We start from the raw sequence: 23,371 nt of genomic DNA on the forward strand, positions 1-23,371 counted from the left end.
GAACAGATACACTCATACACATTCACACGCCTGACAGACAGACACATACACCCTACACATACACACTTACTTCGGTCATTCTTAAAGTAAGACCTGCACTCAGAGAAAAGGAGGTACCTGAGCTGAGAGCCTGGAAGGTACTGTGCTGGACTTGGGGACTCCTGCCAGGCCCCAACTGTCCTCCCAGGTTTCCTATCATTCCCTGGTTAGCCAGATTCATCTGGGAGCCATGCAAAGAGCTGTGCGAGAGGAGCTGTGACCCATGACTGGGGGACACTGGGGAGAAAGGACTGGTGAAAGGTGGTGGGGATGTGAATCCAGTACCGTAGTTTGGAGGAAATGGAAACTGCTGGGCATTTGCCTGGGGAAGCCGGGGATTGCTCATGGTTGCTGGTAGACCACTAGGAGCCACCATGTTTGGTGTCATATTCAACCCTTGTCCTCTCATCATCAAAGTTCGTTGCTGAACCTGCTGTTGCTGATGCATTTGTCTCTGTCGAAGATGCTGGTTCAGGATTTCCCTCTGTCTCTGAGCCAGCATCTGTGCATTAATAGGTGCCTAAATCAAGGTTAATACACAGAGAAAAACAATGGAGTAGACACAGATTAAAAAAGAAACAAATGACACTGTCTCATCTATAATTACTTAGAAAATAAAATTCCATAGGAAGGAGAGACTGTAGAATTGAAAAACTGCTGATTAAGTACATGAGCTAATTTCTATATATACAATGATTCTGAAGTCCTGATAATATCCATTTACTCATATTGTGAGGGCACAGGTAACTAAAGGATTTCAAAAGAACCAACCTTCCTTCCTTCCTTCCTTCTTTCCCTTCCTCCCTCCCTTCCTCCCTCTTTCCCACTCTCTCTTTTTGCCAGTCTTTGGGCTTAAACTGAGCGCCTCAGAACCGTCCCTGAGCTTCTTTTGCTCAAGGCCAGCACTCTACCTCACTTAAGCAACAGAGCCATTTCCGGCCTTTTTGGTTTATGTGTTACTGAGGAATCAAACCCAGGTCTTTGTGCATGCAAGGCAAGCGCTCTACCACTAAGCCCCACAGTATTTTTTACAGGAAGATTTTGGTTTTTTTTGGGGGGGGGACAAGGTCTTGTTATGTAGCCTAGTCTCAAAAGTTGCAAAACTCCTGTCTCCCAACGCTTAGGTGCTGTGATTATAGAGTATGCCATCATGCCCATCAGAAGACTGGTAGTTTAGAGTCTTGTTAAAGTCTTTGTGCCAAAAGGTGAAATGATACTCTCGGAAAGGCTTTAGGGGGTATAAAGAACAGAAGCACAAGAAGACAGACAGGATAAGAGTAAGAAAGAAGGAGAGGAGGCACACATGAATGGATGAAGGGAAAGTACTAGTAAGAGGGATGTACCTGTTTATGTGTCCTAGGAGGACATAGTTAAACCTTTGTCATTTGTGACTTTTATAAGGATACTTGCTCAATAAAATTCAATTGTAACCCTGAAATCAGAGCTTATGGCTCCATTATAGTCATGCATGGGCCCAAGAACATTGGCAAAGAATTTCAGATGCCCAATGTGTACATTGCCCGATAAGGTTGAATGAGGCAATGCCTTTCTATTGGTGATTTTACCGTTTAAGTGGTCACTAAGCACAATAGGGCAATGTGGCCATAGTTTTGCAGGATCCAAAGCCTGTGCTCCTCCCAGAGCAATGGCTTAGCACTCTCTCACTTAGTGCTGGCAGCAACCTTATGTATTCATATTACATAAAGTTACTTGAATGCTAAGAATCTACTGTACCCGGCAATAAAAATAGCTATACCTAGAAGAAATTAAAAAAGTTGACAGTATCAACACATACAGTGTAGAACCAGTATGTTGATGTGGTTTGTATGGCCATTCTAGCCCCTAACCTGACTCATATGAGTGAGGAAGAAATGACAACAGAAGCCAACTGGACATAGTGAAGCAGATGGCTGGATTGCTCTCTTACCTGTGTTGGTACCCCAGGCCTCAGAGTTAAGTTCACATTTGAAACATTGCTGATTTGATTCATAAGTGGCTGGCGATTCTAAACACAAGACGCATAGGAATCAATATCTTTTTTAAACAGAAAATATTTTACTTTACATCCACTTTTTCCAGTAACTTCCCTGGCCGACCCAGTACCAGCATACTGTTGTATATACCACTAATCTTCCTGGGTTCCCACCACCACCCCAACACTGAAGATCTCACAGAACAAACCTGCTGTGCTTGGAGGCGGTGCTGAAGCTGTAGTCTCAGTTGATTTGGCTGGTTCTGCACTAGGCCTGTGGGCCTGAGGCCTGGTCTGGGCTGCATCCGGAGTGCAGCGTAACTAGGCCTCTGTCCCATGGTGTGGAAATTTGCATCTTGCATGGGAGTATAGCTGCTCTGCGCCATCTGGGCCTGAGATGCATACTGCTGTGGGAAAACAGGGGCCTTCTGCTCCAGCATGAGGTTGGACTCCTGACTTGAGAACTGTTCTGGATCTACTGCTTGGCTCTGAGGAGAAAGCCCCAAATGAGAAATAAATAGTAAGTAAATGAACAATGTGGGCAGGGCTGGGGGCTGGGGAGCAGACTTGGGGAAAGCAAAGAAAGGGGTGACACTGTCCAATAAAGAAATGTATTTATTACTTGACTTATGAAATGGCAACCTTCTGTATAATACCTTATCAATAATAAGAAAATCATATATGAAAAATAAACAAGGGGGAGGGCTTGGAATATGGCTTAGTGGTAGGGTGCTTGCCTTGCATACATGAAGCCCTGGGTTAGATTCCTGAGCATCACATATATAGAAAAAGCCAGAAGTGGCGCTATGGCTCAAGCCTTGAGCCAGGGACAGTGCTCAGGTCCTGAGTCCAAACCCCAGGACTGGCAAAAGAAACAAAAACAAAAACAGAAAAATAAGGCCACTAAAACCAGCACAGTAAGTACAAGGGTGTCTTCTCTTGCTCATATATATATTTTAATTAAATTTTATTGACAAGGTAATGTGCAGAGAGGTACAGTTACATAATAAGGTAGTCAGTACATTTCTTGCCATATTTGTTACACCCTCCCTTATTTTTCTTTCTCTTCCTTAGTTCAGGTAAGCATATATACAATACCCAGTGTACCAAATTCATATACAGTAACTATGTGGGGTACGCCAAAGGAAATTCACCATTAAACGTAATGACAACAATAGAATCCTCCTCTGTTCTCTCAGAGTTCTTTTTGCTTATCCTCATCTTATATAATCATGTGTACATAGTTGTTGAGCTACTGTGATCCTCTGATAGGTCTATCCTAGACCTTTTCATGTTTGTTTAGTAGTTGTTTGGTTTTGGATACATAATGTAAAGTCACTGACCCAAACATGTGGAAATACCATTTGAAAAGAAGTTTGTTATTTTGTAGACCTGGTCTCTACTGTCCTTCCCTCTGCCCCCAACAGTCATATATCAAGGAGACAATGAGCCTTTGTTCTCTGTGTTCTAGGCTTGTCTCGCTCAACATTATTTGTTCAAGCTCTGACCATTTCCCTGCGAATACCAATGTTTTATCACTTCTAATTGCTATGTAGTATTCCATTGTGTACAGGCACTACATTCTTTAGATGTATTCATCTATAGTGGGGCATCTGGGTTGCTTCCATATTTTGGCTATTGTGAATTGTGCATCTTGCTCATATATTTGAAGCTACTTACCTGTACTTATTACTACATAAAAATATCATTAGCTGGACTGGACTCCACATTTCTGTCTATATGATAGTATTTATTTGAAGCTATTTACCTGTATTATGTATTTACATAAAAGTATCATTGGCTTTACTCCACATTTTCTTCTGTGTTATAGTATTTGTTTGGAAGGTCCATTTATACAAAGAAAGGAGCAGGGGAAAGAAGAGCCTGACTATCAGTAGTACTACTCCTAAGTGAAGGGGAGAAATGGGTCATAACTACAGGATGCTTCTACTCAGCCCAGTCACAGACAAAGCTAGTCACAGACATCAGGTTCAGATAACATCTAAAAGTGGTAAGTGTGTGTGTGTGTGTCAGTGTGTATGTTTGTGTGCTCCTCTTGGGGCTTGAACTTATTAGGACCTAGGCACTGTCCCTGAGCTTTTTTGCTCAAATAAGCTAGTGCTCTATCCTTGAAGCCATAGCGCTACTTCTGTCTTTTTGGTGGCTAAGTGGTGATAAGAGTCACAGACTTTCTTGCCAGAACTGGCTTTGAATGGCAATCCTTAGATCTCAGCCTCCTCAGTAGCTAGGATTATAGGCATGAGTCACCAGTGCTCAACTACTCCCAAGAACATTTTAAAATTTTCCTTAGACAAACAAGGATAAGTGTGCAGAATATTAAATCTAACAGATACTAAAGTCAAAGCCAATTAGCCATACAGGAAGCAGTTAACCTCCATTTTCCTTTTTTAATTTACTTCAAGTTACCCATGTAACCTTTGGTCAGACCTTTCCATTATGCTGTTTTCAGTATGAATTGGCAAGTCTGAACTCCCACTTAGTCTGTTAAAGGGTGGGAATTATGACAAGACTATTTTTAATGATCCAAAGGAGTCTATAAAACCTTCCTCACAGACACAGTGACATGCCAGACATCTAAGATGTATACTGGACCTTGTATAGTACTTTATAGCAAAATAAATAAAGATGACTCATGCTGAGTCAAGAGGAGGAAGTAGCAAGAGCGGGATGGGTTTTCCAGGTCACTCAACCTGCAGCCAACCAGGAAGTGCTGTTTCACATAACATGGGTATGTGTGGCAAGCTTCAGACAGCACTGTGCATGTTCTGAGACTGTAAGTTATTTATGCCATTGCTACCAAGTTCTCTCAAAGCAGAGGAATGGCTTTTAAAAGTAACAAACTAATTACCAGGAGAAGGAAAGGAAAATAAGCTAAGACTGGGTAACTTTTTAAGTCCCCAATTTGTTTAAATATCCCCGTTATTATGGACCCCATTTACATAAAGATCAAAATGATTAGTAAGGGGCTGGTACTATGGCCTAGTGGTAAAGTGCTCATCTCATCTACATGAAGCCCTGGGTTCGATTCCTCATCACCAAATATAGAGAAAAAGCCGGAAGTGGTGCTATGGGTCAAATGGTAGAGTGCTAGCCTTGAGCAAAAAGAAGCCAGGAACAGCGCTCAGGCCCTGAGTCCAAGCCCCAGGAAAAAACAAACTAGCAAAAAACAAAACAAAACAGAAAATGATTAATAAGTTGCAGTTACGTCTAACTTCTGCTAAACTATCTGTAAAGGATTTCTTTACCACCAACAGCTGCCTATACCTGCCTACTCGTGACAGTAACTGGAATGCCAACGCTCATTCCAGCTTCCCTTGTAGGTGAAGGGCCTAGGTCATGGGGCCGCTAGGACCCTGGTATTTCCAGTTCTCTGCTCACTGTAGGTCCCTCCCTGCTGGCAAGAGTGAATGTGAGGTGAGCTGTGCTTGAGTTTCTGCCCTTCTGCCCAATAACCCAAATCCTAGGGAAAGTTTATTCTCATTTTTTTCCTTCCTGGAGAAAAGTTTATTTTAGAGTAAAAGGATAGAGGGGAGATTGAATAAACAGGGTCAGCCTGTTGGGAGACAAAAAGTATACTGTAAAACCAACTAGAGGATTCATGCAAAGAAAGGAAAGGGTAGCCTTTGTGGCTGCCGGAGCGTATGGACACCTTGCTGATCTTGGTGCCTACCTGGCTGACCAGTTCTGGTATTCCCAGAGCTCTATCCATCTCCTCAAGGCCATCGAAGTTCCTCAAGGCCAGGTAAAGCTGGTCCAGGAGGGCTCCCTCATCACTTGGCGACTCAGCTGCAGGATGCGGACACAACAAATCATCTGGAGAGCTGCCAAATGGCTGCCTACAAGGAGACAAACTTCATCTTGAGTTGATGGATAAGCTAGTCAGCTTCCAGGGTCTCTGTAACAAACAGCCACACCAGGCCATGGAGAACAAAATGCCAATCTAAAATAAAAAATACATCTAAATATCCACTTTATTCAGTGCCTCTGATAGGCCAGACACAAATGTAGGCACTAGAGGCATGATTGTTTTTTTCCGCCAACCCGAATTTACATCCAGCATCTGCTGGAGATTCTGAAGGAAACTCCGAAAAGCTGGGGTGCAAGTATGGGTCAGTGTGAGTCCTGGTACAATAATCTGCTTACCCACTTAAGTGAACATCTATTTAATGAACAATGAAGGAGCACGCTGACTGACTTCACAGGATTTTTCTACAGGAGGCTATGATGTCCATCTGGAAAGAACAGACTTTCTCTGGCATGAAGGCTACACATATTTTCTTGAACTTAGCTGTAGCTAGATGAAATCTGAAATGACTAAGGAAATTTCCTAGTCATGCATACACAGAACTTACAAATATTTATCAAAGACCCTCAAGGTTGATCACAAAGACACATATGAGAAGTGCGCTTATAAGATAATAAGCCATAAAATCATAACACCACTACCAGTGGCTCAGGCCTGTAATCCTAGATATTTCAGAGGCTGAGATTTATGGACTGTGGTTTGAAGCCAGCCTGGGCAGGAAAGTCTGTGAAATGCTCATCTCTAACTAACCATACAAAAAGCCAGAAGTGGAGCTCTGTCTCAAGTGGCAGAGCACTAGCCGTGAGCAAAAAAGCTCAGGATAGCACCTAGGCCTTGAGTTAAAGCCCCAGGATTGGCACACAAAACAAACCCCTCTTAGCTGAGCAAGGTAGTGTACACTTGTAATTCCAGTGTTCAGGAGGTAAGGGCAGGGGGATCACATGTTTCAAGCTAGTCTGGGTTGTATACAGAGACCCTGTTTTAAAAAAAAAATGCTTGCAAAACTCCCATAATTTAAAACAATGTACAAACTATAGGAGCTATTTATTTTTTACGGTATTTATTTATTGCAGTACTAGGGTTTGAATTCAGAGCCATGCACTATTTGATAGGCATAATTCTATCACTTGAGCCATGGCCCCAGGCCCAGAGGGACTTTCCAAAAGTTTCAGTCACTTTAATTCTGAAAGAGAAAATGATACTTGTGTTTTGCCAATGATCTATTTTATACGCTTTTGATACTATATATAACACTCTGAGGGAAATAAACATTTAATGAAAAACAAACTCTTTTTCTTTTTTTTTTTTAAATGCTGGTCCTGGGGCTTGAACTCAGTGCCTGAGCACTGCTCTTGACCTTTTTTTCATGCTTTTTTTTTCTTTGTCATGGGACTTCAACTCTGCACCTGGTGCTATCCCTGAGCTCTTTAGTTTAAGGCTAGTGCTCTACCACTTGAGCCAGTGCTCCACTTCCTGCCCAGACTGGTTTTGAACCATGATCCTCAGGTCTCAACCTCATTGAGTAACTAGGATTACAAGTGTGAGCCACTGTGCCCAGCTGCAAACTCATTCTTAAGTGTGAATAGGTTAGCCAAGGAATGAAGCTGTCTGCTGAACACACACACACACACACACACACACACACACACACACACACACACCTGTTTTTCCTGATGCTAATACTAGGGTTTGGTCTCCCTTTAGGTTTTTTGTTTTGTTTTTATAAATTGAAACTGATGGCTATTTGGAGATAAGAATCTTGCAGATTTGTCTGCCTGGGGCTGGCTTGCAACCTCAATTCTCAGATTTCAGCCTCTGAGTGGCTAGGATTATAGGTTTGAGGCACAACTTTTATATCAAGAAAAATATACTGCATCATGGCTTGGTATTAGATATTTGAGGATAACATAAATTATACTGCCTCCGTTAGAGACACTGGAGTAAGAATAACTTACAGCAGGGGCTGGGAATATGACCTAGTGGCAAGAGTGCTTGCCTCATATATATGAAGCCCTGGGTTCGATTCCTCAGCACCACATATATAGAAAAAGCCAGAAGCAGTGCTGTGGCTCAAGTGGCAGGGTGGTAGCCTTGAGCAAAAAGAAGCCAAGGACAGTGCTCAGGCCCTGAGTCCAAGTTCCAGGACTGGCAAAAGGAACAAACAAAAAGAATAACTTATGAGGAAAAAACCTGGAACAGGACTTCTTGTGTAAACTTAGTAAAACTAATAGAGAGAATAAATTTTCTTTCTTTTGTGTAATTAGAAATATAGTTATAACCAAGGTGGCATCTAACAGATAAATACACCATTAGTGAAGACAAACTTGGAGGGAAGATGGGAAACACACACATATGCCCCAGGAGGCACTTAGCAGTAAGGAAGGAGAAGCTATTCATCAGCTGCAACAATGTGTACCTACATCCACACATCTATATCTGTCTGTCTGTCTATTTCCCAGTATATATATATATACTTTCTGTGTATTTTTGGTGCTAAAGCTGGATCCTAGGTTTTTCCCATGCTCAACTGCTGTACTCTGCTCAGTAGAAACTTGTATTTTCTTTTTCTTTGTGCCAGTACTTGGGCTTGGATTCAGGGCCGGGGCACTATTACTTATCTTTTTCATTCAAGGCTAGAGCCAGCAGTGCTAGCATCCCCAGTTGTTCTGTGTGTACTGGTGCATGCCTGTGGTTCCAGCTACTTGGAATGGCTGGCCTGAGCACAGTGAGTGAAGGTAACTAAAGCCAAACCAGTTAGCGGCATGGCTGAAGTGGTAGAATGCCTGCACAGCAAGCACAAAGCTTTGACTTCAAACCCTACTACCAGCAAAACAAAAACAAAAACATCTCCATGAATCTATAGAGAAATTCAAACGTACATCAAATACAAAGGAAGATGCATACATGATTCCATTCCTATACCTGCAGTGAAGTTATAGAATGCAGCAAAGCCAAAAGGTATTTCAAAATCAATGAAAAGCTGATCACAGTAATGGATGTCTAGAAAATCATGGTTTGAGACTACTCAGTGAAAAAAGTTAACAGGATTCCCATGTTAATAAACAAATTGGCCATGACGGCAAATACTTGTCAAACCAGCTATGTGGTAGGCATAAGAAAGGCAGAGGGACCATGGTCTGAGGATAGCCCCAGGCAAAAACCATGAGGCTCTATTTGAAAAACGGCTGAGTACTGAGTGTGGATAGTGATCCTGAGTTTAAACCCAAGTATCTTCAAGAAAAAAAAAAGTGAAAAACAATTAGAAAAGAAACAAGCATGCTATTAGAAAACGAGAACAAAAACTCAACCAAATTTGATCATATACTATCTTCCCTTTCCAAAATCTTTTTCAAAAGGTTAATGAAAAAAAACCCTCTATTTTTCAGAAACTGGTATTTAAGATCTTCCATAAATCTACTACCAATATACCAGTAAACCTTATTATTCTGTCTTTTATTGTTTCATTGTGGTAAAATACAGGTAATATAAAACAATGATATCCTATTACTCTAAACACACTGTGTTGCTTCTATAACCTCTGGGGCCTGGCAATGCTACTTTGCCAATTTTACTGGCCCTGTTACTGACATTCACTGGCCTATCATCTCTGCCTCTAAGATTGTATTTTTTTTTTCTGTCACCTTCTTTCATCGTCATACATGGATGAGCTTTTGAAACACACAGATCTTATTTTCCAATTTAACTATAGGTTGTCTAAAAAGCATGGCTCTGTCTTTTAGACTTTCTTTTATATGACCTAGTCTGAATGCATGAACACTTGCCAGGCACCAACTAATCAGAAGGAATTCACTTCAAGCATAACTATGATGAGACGTATAGAACTCACAAGTGCTGTTCTGTTTTGGCTCTCCTGGTGTGCAGGACTCACCTGTTCTGGCTGGCGAAAGATGCCTGGTCTATAGGCAGGATGCTCTCAGGCCACGGGGCAGTCTGATTCGGAGGAGCTTGTTGTTGGCTATACTGAGCTCCGCCCATGTTCATCTCTAACTCAGATGGACCTAATGGGAAAGGGGGAAAAAAACCCACCTCAAACCTTACATCTTATAATCAAGACAGTCTCTATTTCTGCTGTGATATAACAGAAAGAGAAATATCTGATATATAGAAAATGGAAAATATAGAAGCAAGCATTATCTAGGTGAAAGTAAGAAGATAAAATTCTGGTCTGATACTAATATTACTAGATTAATTACTAGATTAATAGTAACAACAGAATCCTCTATACTTTTAAAGTTTCTGTCCATGTGTGTTGTATCTTACTGTATCTCTCAGTAATTTACTGAACTGGAAATTGAAGCTGGAAAACAGGAAAAAAGTACTAAGTTATTTTAAAAAGTCATAAAAATAAACTCACTAAATGTTAATATACTCGCTTCCATACTATTGGCTGTGCTAACAGTCACCAGCATGGAACTTCTGGGAAACTCCAGTGGATACTTGAAAAAACAGAAAAGCATACAAGGCACACAGTATCTGAGTATTATGATGAAGATACTATGAAAGGCACTGGGTGCTGTGCTTTTCTAGACTATCTGTGCCTAAACTTTTGCTAAGGAGGAGATAGGGGCAAGACAACTCAGACATCCTCAGAAGTTCTCTTGGGGGCTTTATGGCTAAGGAATTTTTTCTTCTAAAATATGGGGCAGGACCTCATTATGTAGCCCAGCTAACATAGAATTTGTGATAGTTCTATGTCCCAAGTGCCAGGAGTATGAGTGACCACATCTGGCTAATAAAAGCTTTTAAATTATATTATCATTACCTGAAGACCTCCCTCCTACAATTTTAACAGCAATTTTCTGTTAAGTTCATGTCTTTTTTGAGCTCATTAAAAATCAGAGAAATCCAACTATACAGAAAAGGCACATGCTGTTCAGTAAAGATAGAATAAATTAAATTTATGGATACAAGGGACTTTTTACTATGACCTTTGGCAACTTACTTTTTCTTTTTTGTTAATTGCCAGTCCTGAGACTTGAACTCAGGTGCTTCTTTTGCTCAAGGCTAGCACTCTACCACTTGAGCCACAGTGCCACTTCTGGCTTTTTCTGTTTATATGGTACTGAGGAATTGAACCCAGGGCTTTATGTATGCTAGGCAGGTACTCTACCACTAAGCCTAGGAAAGTCTTTTGGTAAGTATTTTTAAAAGCATCTGTTTAATTTTGCATAGGTATCTGGCTATTTTTAGCACATTTTATGCAACTCTTATATAATACAAATTTAAATTTGGGGAACACTAATTAATTTGAGTATATTCAATATATAAGGGCAACACAAATGTTATCTTCCAGAAACAATAAACCAAACTATGCTGAGTAATTATGTAACTAGATTTTAAAAAACCCTGATGACCAGATGAAAATTCTGTTGTCAAAATAAGCTTGGTATGTTTCTGTGAATGATTTAGCTCTTACTTATCTAAGTATATACAGCATCTAAGTATATGAAAAAATATATAAACATTGACTTACCTGAATTATGCTAATGTATAACAGGATGGTAAATATGTCAGTGATAAATTAATTTTAAGTAGGAGCTGCACAGTCTGTTAATTTTAGCATAGCAACTTTATTGAGATAATTCACATGCTACACCTTTCAGGGGTTTTGGTATGTTCAGTGTTGTTTGACTATCATTATAACTAATTTTAGAGTACTTTCATTCTAACACAAAACAAAACAAAACAAAGAACCCCTTTGCCACCCAATCCTTAGCCCTAGGTAACCAAACTGTATTTTCAGTGTTTGTCTAGGCTGGATACTTCACATTAATGGTGCTATGAAATATATCAGACCATTAATTTTAATATCACCAGTAATTCCAATGTTATGTGCAATGTTTATGGGCCCCTGTTCCTTCAATGAGGACCTGAGAGGTGTGACTTAGCAGCCCAAGTGGCATTCCTGGAACTCTCATTTGAGTTCCTGAGAGGTTTCTGATGATCATGCAGTTAGAAATTGGCTATACTATTCAATGAAAATCATATGCATATAGCATACATTGTGTGACATTCTAATCCACTCCTCAAAGTTAAAATTAGGTGAATTAATAAAAATGAGACAACACAGAGGTACTTAGCATTCTTATACATATAGAAAATGTGAAAGTCTTATGATTCTACATCTAATTCTAGCAAAATCCCACTTATGGCTGCTTCACAGGGAAGACAACTTGAACTGTAATCCAGGAGTATGTCTGAAAAATCTTGAGAGCCAAAGCCTCTCTCTAGGAAAGAATAAATCATAAAAATTAAAAAGAAAAAAAAAAAGAAAGAAAAAAAAAGAATAAATCAGAAGGCAGGGAGCACTGCACTACCTTACCTATATTCATGACCTGAGACTGAAGCATCTGTCTTTGGCCAGGCTGGTTGTTGGGTCTCATGGGGATGCTGGCTGTTGGGTTCCGAATCATACCTCCTTGGATTGGCCGGTTCATAGCACTGGCAGTAGCAGCACAAGTGACTCTCACAGGTGAACTCTGAGGTGCCCATTCCCCAGATGGCATGGTGGGCCGGGAAGCATTGCTACCAATCATTCCTGCATGCAAGCCAAAGGAAGCTGAGAAACACATAGACATATGCTGAAAACATATTAGTATAGACAGCAGATAATCTTACTCTTTACAAGACAATCATTTTGTAAGCCACAGCCCAATAGCTAACACCCCTACTGCTGCAGACACGGGCCCTCAGCTACGAAATAAGAAGTGGCAATTACTACAAAGTTTTCACAACATGGGCCTGCCACTCTCTATAGTTTGGAAAAGCTGTTAAAATTGTTCCTATATGTACTTAAGAGACAGGTGCTGTGGCAGGTGGATAACCCCAACTTCCTTCCTCAGGAAGTGAATCACATTAGCAGCTACATACATCAGTGCTTTGCTTTCCGAAAGGGAGGTGGGGCTAAGAGGAACAAGGTAAAAACTGATAATCAATACCCTGATTACAAACCCAAATCACAGAGAACATTTCATAAAGCCTATAAAAGGCTTCTAAATCTTCACGACCTTTTCAGAGTATTAGAATTCAGTACACTTCAAAATTTGCTCAGCATAGCCTCTAAGTAATGAAGAAATCAAAGGACCTTTCTGCTTTTTACTATAGGTCTTCCTCAGTCAAGACAAAGAAACTTTTACTATTCAGTATCCCAGAGCACACTACATTACTGACAGGACAGATCTGGCTGCATCAGGACAGACTTATAAAAATCTGTTTACACCTGAGATTTTAACAGTTAGGTGACCACACACAGACAGCAATGTGCGCAAAACACTGCCAGGTAGGGTCCTGGCCTGGTGCTAGGATGCTGCCAATGGCCCAAGAGTAGGCAGGATTTGAACTTCTGAAGGGGAAACCCACCAATAGTGAAGCTCTTATTTTGAAATGTTTAATTGTGGGGGTTGAAAAATCTTTGCTTTCAAATTCATGGCCTGCTGTCATGTACTTTAAGATGACGAACAACTAAAACTTGGGTATGTTTAACAAGTGGCGAGAATATGGATTGACGATGTTACTTCACTTGTGAAATAAGAAATGTGCTGAGGATTATAAGGTAAAAGAGACATTAGGGGGAATGAGGGATGAGGTAACAGTACCAGAAATGTATCCAATATGAAACTGTAACCTCTCTGTAATTCAGTTTGATAATAAAAAAAATATATATATAAAAAGAGACATTAGACGTAAAATGTGGAACAGTATTAATAAATATTTAAAAACCATTCTAAGGTTTGAACTATACATAGATATGTTTTATTTTTTAAAAAAACCTACCTATATAAAACCAAGATAACAGAAATACTAGAACGTGTAAGGGAAGATTACTCATAATTCAGTCATAGATAACTTGGGTAGTTCTATTTTCATCTGTAGCAAACACTTGAGGGAGCCTGGCCACCACTAATTTCTGGACTGACCAGATTTTAATATAGGTATATTACCCAATTCCTTTGTAAGATTTATGCAACTCAAAACTGTTTGCATTCTGTTAATTTAAAAAAAAACACTCGATAAAATATGGTCTCCTTTGACAAATTTTTCAATCAATGTTCTATTTAAATCAGTATTTCATTTATTATATCAGCAAAGTGCAATGTACTATGTTAAACTGAAACCCCTTTGTACAACTATTTAAATAAAGAAATTAAAAAGAAAACAGCAAAGTAAATATGATCGTTTCTATAAATACACAAATTAATGAAGTAGTCAGTGCTTGGAACATATCTAAGGCAATCAGTAAACATCTGTTGATGAAATATTTTTTTTTTTTTTTGGCCATTACTGGGGCTTGGACTCAGGGCCTGAGCACTGTCCCTGGCTTCTTCTTGCTCAAGGCAAGCACTCTGCCACTTGAGCCACAGCGCCACTTCTGGCCATATCCCCAGCCCGATGAAATCTTTTAAGGTAGCACAGTTCATGCTTCCCATGAATTGTTTTAACTAAAAATTGAAAACAGGGCTGGGGATATGGCCTAGTGGCAAGAGTGCTTGCCTTGTATACATGAGGCCCTGGGTTCGATTCCCCAGCACCACATATACAGAAAATGGCCAGAAGTGGCGCTGTGGCTCAAGTGGCAGAGTGCTAGCCTTGAGCAAGAAGAAGCCAGGGACAGTGCTCAGGCCCTGAGTCCAAGGCCCAGGACTGGCTTAAAAAAAAAAAAAAAAAAAAAAAAAAGCCCATCACCTTCCCTTAAATGAAACTCATATTCAGCTAAGTAAATGGCAACGTATAGGGATTACAGACTAAACTAAAATATCAAGAATGAAAATATCCACAACGATTAAGTTCTTTTTACAGTTCTGATTTCTTTCTATGTCTTTGTGTTGAGCATCCCATTGAGACAAAGGAAGCAGGGCACAGATTGTGAGCTGGTCTTAAGAAGAAACGCCAGTCACCTCCCATATCCACAGCAGGTGTTGGAGAGGGCGGGAGGTCATGGCAGCCACCGCCAGTGCTGTGCCATGCTCTCGGGCCTGGATCAGAAGGCACTCTGGGAGGATGACATCTGCCACCACAGTGACTATTACTTAGAAATGGGGCTGGGCAATTTAGCAGACTCCTGAAAATTACAGTAGGTTAAGATCCAAATCAGACAACAGGACGCTTCCTAGGAAGCAACTTCAGAACTGAAGCTCTGGGTCTGAAAGTTATTATTAGGCTAGGGAAATGATTATTTAAGGTTCTTTATTTCCTCCAGGTCAAATCTTGCTCTGATGCCCGGATTTGCCTTAACCTTACAGTTCAAGTGATCTTTCTGCCTCAGCCTCTTCAGTGGTGGGGACTGTAGATGTGTACTAGCAAACCTGGCTAAAGTTCTTTACCTTAAATTTTTTTTTCTGAATGAGAACTTGATCACTTAGAAGTATGAAAGATCTGTTCAATTTTAAGCTTTTATTCTTCCAAACACAAATTGATGATGTAAAGATTTTTGGGTATCAACAGATTATAAGTGGAAGCGAGTAATCACCAACTGATTTTACAGACATCTAACCAGAGTATTAGAAGTAAAATAAACCTAGGCTGGAGGATCACTTCAGAAACCACATTACAGTAACAATCACAGAATGGAATGGTTAACTTACTAGAATCGTTTCTACTTTCACTCTGAGAATCTGCAGAATTTATTTATTTATTTTTACTTTTACTTGTTAGTGTCTAAACAGTTTGCTGGCAAAACTCTACTAGTTTGATGTGGATAAAAATATCATTCAGTTAATAACCCACCAATAGGTTAACAGTGCATTTAACCCTTACCTGTGATACTGTTCCCTAAGTTTCCTTGGTTTCCCATCATCCCTTGGCTACCCATCATTCCTGGCTGAGGTATCACTGAGTAAGGACTATTGTTTCTGATTGGTGGGAAAGGTCCAGCACCAGTTGGGCTTTGCAATGTGATGTCAAGTGGTAAATTCTGGTTTGGCAATAACCTGCCCAGTTGCCCTGGTCGTGGGTTATTAAAAGCTAAGGAGAAAACAAATGAGAATTGAAAGTTAATATAGGATAATAGGAAAAGAGTATTAACAGTAGTACTGTTTAGGGAAAATGTTACCTGCAAAATAACAAAGATATGCATACTAGGGACCGACTATCTACACAAAAGACAAGTTTCACAAATATATACAGTAACAAAACGTGATCTTATCACTTCTCTAATTCTCGATGATCTTGTAAATATAAAAACAAAAAGCACATGTGTATTATTTATACATATTTTTTCCAATTTTAAGTTTTAATATTGAACTGCTTAAGAAAATCATTAATATGCTTTTTCCCCATGCTATGTTATACTTTATTCAAACCTAGCAGTATTGCTTTTTTGAGGGGTACAGTGTGAAGATGGCATCTCATTATGTCAATCAGGCTAGTCTCAAATTTAACAATCCTCCTTAATCTACTGGGTTAGAATATATTTTCTTTTCTTGGTGCTAGTACTGGGGTTTGAAATCAAGGCCTGGGTGCTGTACCTGAGCTTTTTTGCTCAAGACCAGGACTCTACCATTTGAACCACAGCTCTAGTTCCAGCTTTTTTAGTGGTTAATTGGAAGCAAGTCTCTCATGAACATTCCTTCCTGGCCTGGCGTTGAACTCAGAGCTCAACCTCTTGAGTAGCCAGAATTACCGGCGTAAACCACCAGTATACCAGTAAACCACGTTAGAGTATAATTTCCCAATGTGACTTTGCTAGGATTAGAATTAAAAGAGGATATTCTCATTGGAAGATAAAAATCTTTAAGTATAAACTGTGTTATCTAAAGCAGTATTAATCTGAAAGTTATTATTTTAAGTATAGCTTCTTTAAATTTTGGACAAACTTAGATGGGAAATAATTTTTATAGCTAGTTCATAAAAGTTTCTTGTGTACTAAACACCATACTAATTTCACATACACAATCTGTAAGGTGATGGCTCTTATATTTTAATTTTCAGACCCAATTCATTAAAAATATCAGGTATTTTATTTTTTCTAGATTATATAAACACAGTAAAAAAATTCTAAGGAAAAGTAATTTCTTCCTAACCCGGAGGGGAGAGAAAATATTTGGAAGAACTAAGGCTGCCAATGGAAATTATATATGCATTCCGTGACATTCTGAATTCCATTAGGAGATACAGGTAGAGGAGAGTTATGAGCCTCCATCTAGCTCTTCATTGTCTCTTCATAGCAGAAACTATCCAATGTGTTTCTGTTTTACTTCTCACTTCTTTGACTTGGTAATGTCACTGATCCATACTTGATTATCCACTCCCCAGGTAGGTAAGTTTGAGAGACAACAACAAAAAAAAACCTTTTTTCTTCCCCCCTTTTCAGAATGGTCAGGAATTATTTGAGAAAATATGTAGCAATTCTTGGTTGATGGTTTGAGAACAAATACTAGGCCTCAGCCAAAAATATGCGTGTATGTACACACACACACACACACACACACACACACACACACACACACACACACACACCCATACAGGGCTTAAACTCAGGAACTTGAACTCTTACTTGGCTCTTTTGCTCAAGGATGGAAATCTTACCGCTTGAGCCACACATCCATGTCTGGCTTTCTGCTGGTTAAATGGAGATTAGAATCTCACGAACTTTTCTGCTTTGAACTACTCAGATCTCAGTCTCTTGCATAGTTAGGATTATAGGTGGCCAAACCACCAACACTAGAGGTTATCTTTCTATCAATTACTGTCCTGCTACAGAAAAACATTTTTCTCCCCATTCAAAACTGTCAGACATTAGGAAATATCAAGGTTTTATCTAAGTGAATAGTTTTTAATCACTGCCTTTAAAGGTTTTAAATAAATGATAAAATGTATTTTATAAAATTAAACTTAAAGAAACTATATGACAAAATTCTATATAAACATATGTTGAGAAGCATTTTCCCCTCTCCCTCTCCTCCATCTTGATTTTAGTTTTTGCGACTGTTTTTCTTGGTCTTGCAGCACAGCTGGTCTCAAATTTATAATCCTTCTGTCTCTGTCTTAATTAAAATCCATTTTAAAGCTGCCAGTAGAAGGCAGTAGCTGAAATGAAGGGAGCTGTGACAATCAGCTGAGGAACTTCATCAGTAGGTCAGGCTTGCTGCATGTGCAACCTGGATCACACTATCCTCAAGGAAACATCAGGGAGCCATGTTTACCTTAATATGTTCTGAACAGTTTCTGGAAAACTTGAGACAGTAGATGGTGCTATTGATCACAAAACCCTTGATGTGACTAAGCTGTCTGTACCAGACTTTAACATTGAATAGTGATGACATAGGAATTTCTTGGCAAGCCCAGCAACATCTCATACTCACTGCTCTGTGAAATTCGCAATGCTGTTTTCTGGGTTCCAACGGGTGTAACAGGGCTGTTTTCAGCTGTGAGTTGCATGAGGTCATTGATGATGGCTTGCTTGTCAACTGATCCAGCAGGGGCGCCAGGCCTCGTGTCTGGGAAAAGCTGTGGTAACTGACTATTCTGTAAATCATCCAAAATCTCCTCCAAGTTGTCTAGCTCACTGCCAGGCTGTAGTGAAAAAAACAGAAGAGTTCATTTTTGCACACTCCAGGAGTGGGTTCCCAGGCCCATTAGCAATTACACACCTACCTGAGGCACCACAAACAAAAACATGCACACAAATGTGAGGCTGAACAGCTGACTGATCATCTTAAAAAAGTTAAACTGACATTCATTAACTGAGGGGCATCTGGGTTGGTTCCACATTTCAGTGATGGCAAATTGTGCTGAATGAACATAGTTGTGCTGGTAGTTTGTGGTACAAATACACAATGGAATTCTATGCTTCTATCAGAAAGAACGGCATTGCCCCATTCATAAGGAAATGGAAGGATATGGAAAAAAATCATAGTAAGTGAAGTGAGCCAGACTTAAATAAACATAGACGCTATGGTTTCCCTCACTGGTAATAGTTAGTACATGTCTAGGATAGTCTAGCAGAAGATCACAATAGCTCAATAGCCATGTACATAAGATGATGCTAAGCAAAATGAACTCCAAGTTATGGAAATAACTGGTATACCACTGTTGTTATTTTCAATGTCACTGTAACTGATTTTAGTATCCTTGGTATTGTATGTATGTTTATAGGAACTAGGAAGGAAGGGAAGGGGAACATCAAAATGGAGAGACAAAGGGGAAAAGGTGAACCAGTGCAACAGCAATACTTACAAGACAATATCTGTAAACCAACTGTACAACTGGGAGGGGGGAGGAATTGGGGAGGAGAGAAAGGTGGGAGAAAAATGTGGGAGGAGGTAACAAGTTGGATAAGAAATGTACTCATTGCCTTACATATGAAACTGTAACCCCTCTGTACATCACTTTAACAATAAATAAATTAATAATAAAAAAGTTAAAATGACAAAGGGGAAGTAATTTAATCTTGGTCCTGAATTCCCTCATCTAGAAGAGATGGCAAAAGTAGGAAGAAAGCTCTTCTTACATTTTCATTCACTGGCAATTTATAAACTCTTTATTATGCCAATCACTCAAATAATTATGCACATGCATATTTCCAATCAATTTGAGTGGAGTATGACTTACAGTTCAAGTCTAGGTTTTGTTAAGTTTCCCTGAGAAACAGTGATAACACAAAATGTAGTATGAAGTGTGATCCAAATAGCCGGTGTGCATTTCCTTCATGTTTCCTCCATGAAAGCAGGATAGTGGGAGTGGGGATGGGTGCAAAATGAACCTGAAGTAACCAAGAACTCGTTAAGCATTGCCTTTTCAATGTGAGTGGCTTTTTAGTTTTTCTTTCTGCTTACGCTCTCAGTGTCAAATGACAATGGCTTTCTTAGTCATCATTAGTTTAGGTAACAAAATACAGGAAAGCAGGATAAAAGCTATTAGGTCCCCACACAGAATGTAACTTCATTTATAGAAGCCACAACTATTTCTTAGGGTTCTCTCTTTCCCTTTAAATTCAATGTAAATTAATAATATTAATATGATAAGGTATCTATCTCTACTATTTTATATCTAAGACTTTTCTTCTTCCACAAAGCTAAACTGGTTTCATAGATATTCTCTTAAGTGGAATCTAATTTATGTGCCAGTTTTTAAAATTAGATATTTCAATCACCGAAGAAAGTGGCTGAGCTAAATGCTGGGATGACTTTGCAGTGAAGAAAATAGCAAGGAAAATATAAATTAGGCAGTTTCTTCAAGGTCACTGAATAGGCTTTGAAACCTTGACCATGAGTCAAGAAAAGTGTGGTTCCTTTCTCTACACTGGTAAATCAAATGAAATAGAGGCCATACATAAAATAACGAGTTCCACTTACTGGCTTACTCTTATCACCCTCTGCATAAATCCTACATTCCACATGCAGGCTGGATTTGCTAAGATGTTTGCAATATGTAGTAAAAATAGTATAGGTAGTAGGTAGTATTCCATATAGGATGCCCCCCCACCCCCTGCCTGTCTTTTTAAGTCAGGATACCACGATAGAGCTCTGGCTAGATTTGAACTCTTTGCCTCAATCTGTCAAGTGCCAGGATTATAAACGTAAAACACAACAGCTGCTTTAGGATATCTTCTGATTAGATATAGTTCAAGTTAGAAAGTTCTGACTCAAACAACATTTTATTACTTAGATAGCTTGGTAGTAAATGTATCAGAAAACCATTTCCAAGGAATTCCTAACATACTGTTAGAGAAATTTATAAGGCCACTTTCTTGTCATACATCACCATCAGAAGAATGAGTTATCTCTATGGAATAGTTTTATCTAGATAAGGATTAAGTTCCAAGGTTAGTATCCTAAAGTATAGGTAAAACAATCCTTAAAGCACCTTAAGAGGGTCTTGTACTTCAACCTCTTCCAGGTATTCTGGCTTCTTTGACCACAGTTCTAAACAAGATAGCTCAGGTAGGAGTATGCTCCACTTAAAAGCCTATATTTATGTTTTTACACATTGTTACGGCCACAGAAAACTAAAGACAGGCAAATTCACATCATTCATGCCACTCTCAGGCTACTATGGCATATATAACTTACTGAGCTGACTTGTGAGCAAAAGGGATACTACTTCAACAACCATTTATGACCACATTTTTTTTTTCTAAATGCATAAACTGACATTGTATACCTTAAGTGTACATGTATAGGGAATTCATCATAAAACTATCTTTACCAAGTTTTGAGGAATACATGTCTAAGTCAATATAAACATTTTGTACTCCAAGGGTAGTTTTTGCAATAGTTATAGGTACTCAATCAACAATATTAATTTCCTTAATCATATTAACACATAGTTGAAAAGTTTTTTCCTATATGATCCACTAAATAAGTTTCTTATAGAAATTCCTGCAATTTCCATTGATTTTTTTCAGGAAAATGTTCCACAAATGTATATGTAAAATATCTATAATTTTTTCATAATAATAAGAGACTAGAAATGGGTTCTGATAAGCTGGGAAGTATTTTTCTGTTCTATGAAGCCAATTTTCTCTACAATGTTGTATTGTGTGGAGAATTAAAAAAAAAAAAGGATCTTAAAGTTCAGTTGGGAGGGGGGCAGGCTGGGAATATGGCCTAGTGGCAAGAGTGCTCGCCTTGTATACATGAAGCCCTGGGTTCGATTCCTCAGCACTACATATATAGAAAAGGCCAGAAGTGGCGCTGTGGCAAGTGGCAGAGTGCTAGCCTTGAGCAAAAAGAAGCCAGGGACAGTGCTCAGGCCCTGAGTTCAAGCCCCAGGACTGGTAAAAAAAAAAAAAGCTCAGTGGGGGCGGGGGGGCTAGGAACATAGTCTAGTGATAGAGTGCTTGCCTAGCAAGCATGAATCCCTGAGTTCGATTCTTCAGGACCACATAAACAGAAAAAGCCAGAAGTGGCGCTGTGGCTCAAGTGGTAGAGTGCTAGCCTTGAGCAAAAGAAGCTCAGGGGACGGTGCTCAGGCCCTGAATTCAAGCCCCAGGACTGGCAAAAAAAAAAAAGTTCAGTGGGTGCAGAGGGAGGAAAGCAGACAGTAATAAGTAATAAACTACCTCTTGCAAAAGCTTTGCAGATTGCCTTTAGTGAGAAATATCCAAAATAAGCAAGCACAATAAACAAGCATATAAGTAAATTATGTTATTTTTCTTGGTAGGTAAAGTTATATTTGTTCCCATCCCTGAAATATCTAAAAATAAAAAGGTTTTTTTTTTTTTTTTTTTTGCCAGTCCTGGGGTTTGATCTCAGGGCCTGAGTACTATCCCTGGCTTATTTTTGCTCAAGGCTAGCAGCACTCTACCACTTCAGCCACAGCGCCACTTCTTCTGGCCTTTTCTATATATGTGGTGCTGAGGAATGCAACCCAGGGCTTCATGTATGCATGGCAAGCACTCTACCACTAGGCCATATTCCCAGCCCCAAGAAAAAGTTTTATATTATAAACTACACACAGTCTAGGTCTATAGTTTCATCTTTTATTTTTACTGTCTTTCCCATGAAGAGAAGAATACTGCAAACTACCTCAGTTTAACAATGATATCACAGTGTCAAAGAATTCTGATGAGGAGATTCCCAGAACTTCCATTGTAATCGAATTCTGTGTCTAAAACAATGTACATATGTAACATGCTATTCATAAGTGGTGTTCCACACGAGTGTCCTTTGAAATGTGCATACATAAGCATAACTTTTATGCATACATGTGTTAACATATATTTGAGTGATTTAAATAAATTTATTTTAAATAATTAAAGTGTTTAAAAATCCACTATTTTCATCAATCAATTTTATTTGTTCTTATGGTATGGATATTAAACCTGAGTCTCTTAAGCACACTAAAATGACCTATAATCTCAGCATTAGCTTTTTTACAAACAAAATTATGCCTGTTCTTACTTAAACTGTCAATTTTTGGCATATACATTTAACACTGTCACATATTTACTAATGTATGTTTACAGGCCTGTCATACCAAACCCAGCTGCAGGTTTAAATATTCTTTAGAGATAAAAATTCAGAATATCTACACTTTTTAGACTGGTTAACAATAAAATTTAATGACTATAGCACTATTTTCTATATTCATCTAAGTTCTGGAAGAGATGAATTTGTAGTTTCTGATAAAATTTCTTCTATACTTTTGTTAAGTTTTAATTCCCATCACAAGTTCTTCTAGTCCCTACCTACTTTGTTAGGCACAATTTCTTTGCAAGACAGAAAGATTAATGCCTTCCTTTAAAATGCTTTGCCAAGATACTTCAAAGTTTTGCTTAGGCATCTATTTGAATGCTCAAATTAGCCACATCAATTTGAGTACTTAGCTTAAACTATTTCAGGCAGAAAACGAGTCTGATTTTTATAAAAGTTCTACAAAATGAAAAAGACTTGATTTCATTTTTCTACTTTCATGATTTTTTATGTGTAAGTCAATTTGTTCTCCAAGGGAAAGTAGATAAAGAAAACATGCATTTTAATAATGTTAAGTATTATAACAAGTTACAAAGTATCTTTTCGGAATACATTAAATAAAAGGTATAATTGCAGTGCAACTGTCTATCTAAAGTAAGG

At 38.9% G+C, this 23,371-nt stretch overlaps 1 protein-coding gene across 1 annotated transcript in view; it reads right to left on the reverse strand.

The window, feature by feature from the left end:
- Positions 1-70: 70 nt before the first annotated feature.
- The window catches only part of LOC125344541 (nuclear receptor coactivator 2-like), a gene marked incomplete at its 3' end in the record, with an annotated part of 87,150 nt that continues 63,849 nt past the window's right edge, over positions 71-23,371 (reverse strand). Inside the window, exons 10-17 of the mRNA XM_048337037.1 lie at positions 18,158-18,368; positions 15,612-15,818; positions 12,181-12,396; positions 9,727-9,856; positions 5,703-5,868; positions 2,221-2,499; positions 1,967-2,044; positions 71-559 (exon numbers count right to left, since the gene is read on the reverse strand). Of these exons, the coding sequence (XP_048192994.1) occupies positions 71-559; positions 1,967-2,044; positions 2,221-2,499; positions 5,703-5,868; positions 9,727-9,856; positions 12,181-12,396; positions 15,612-15,818; positions 18,158-18,368 (1,776 nt within the window). The remainder of the gene's footprint in view (positions 560-1,966; positions 2,045-2,220; positions 2,500-5,702; positions 5,869-9,726; positions 9,857-12,180; positions 12,397-15,611; positions 15,819-18,157; positions 18,369-23,371) is intronic.

The sequence above is a fragment of the Perognathus longimembris genome, unplaced genomic scaffold (assembly GCF_023159225.1).
Source record: "Perognathus longimembris pacificus isolate PPM17 unplaced genomic scaffold, ASM2315922v1 HiC_scaffold_148, whole genome shotgun sequence".
NCBI classification, from domain to species: Eukaryota; Metazoa; Chordata; class Mammalia; order Rodentia; family Heteromyidae; genus Perognathus; species Perognathus longimembris.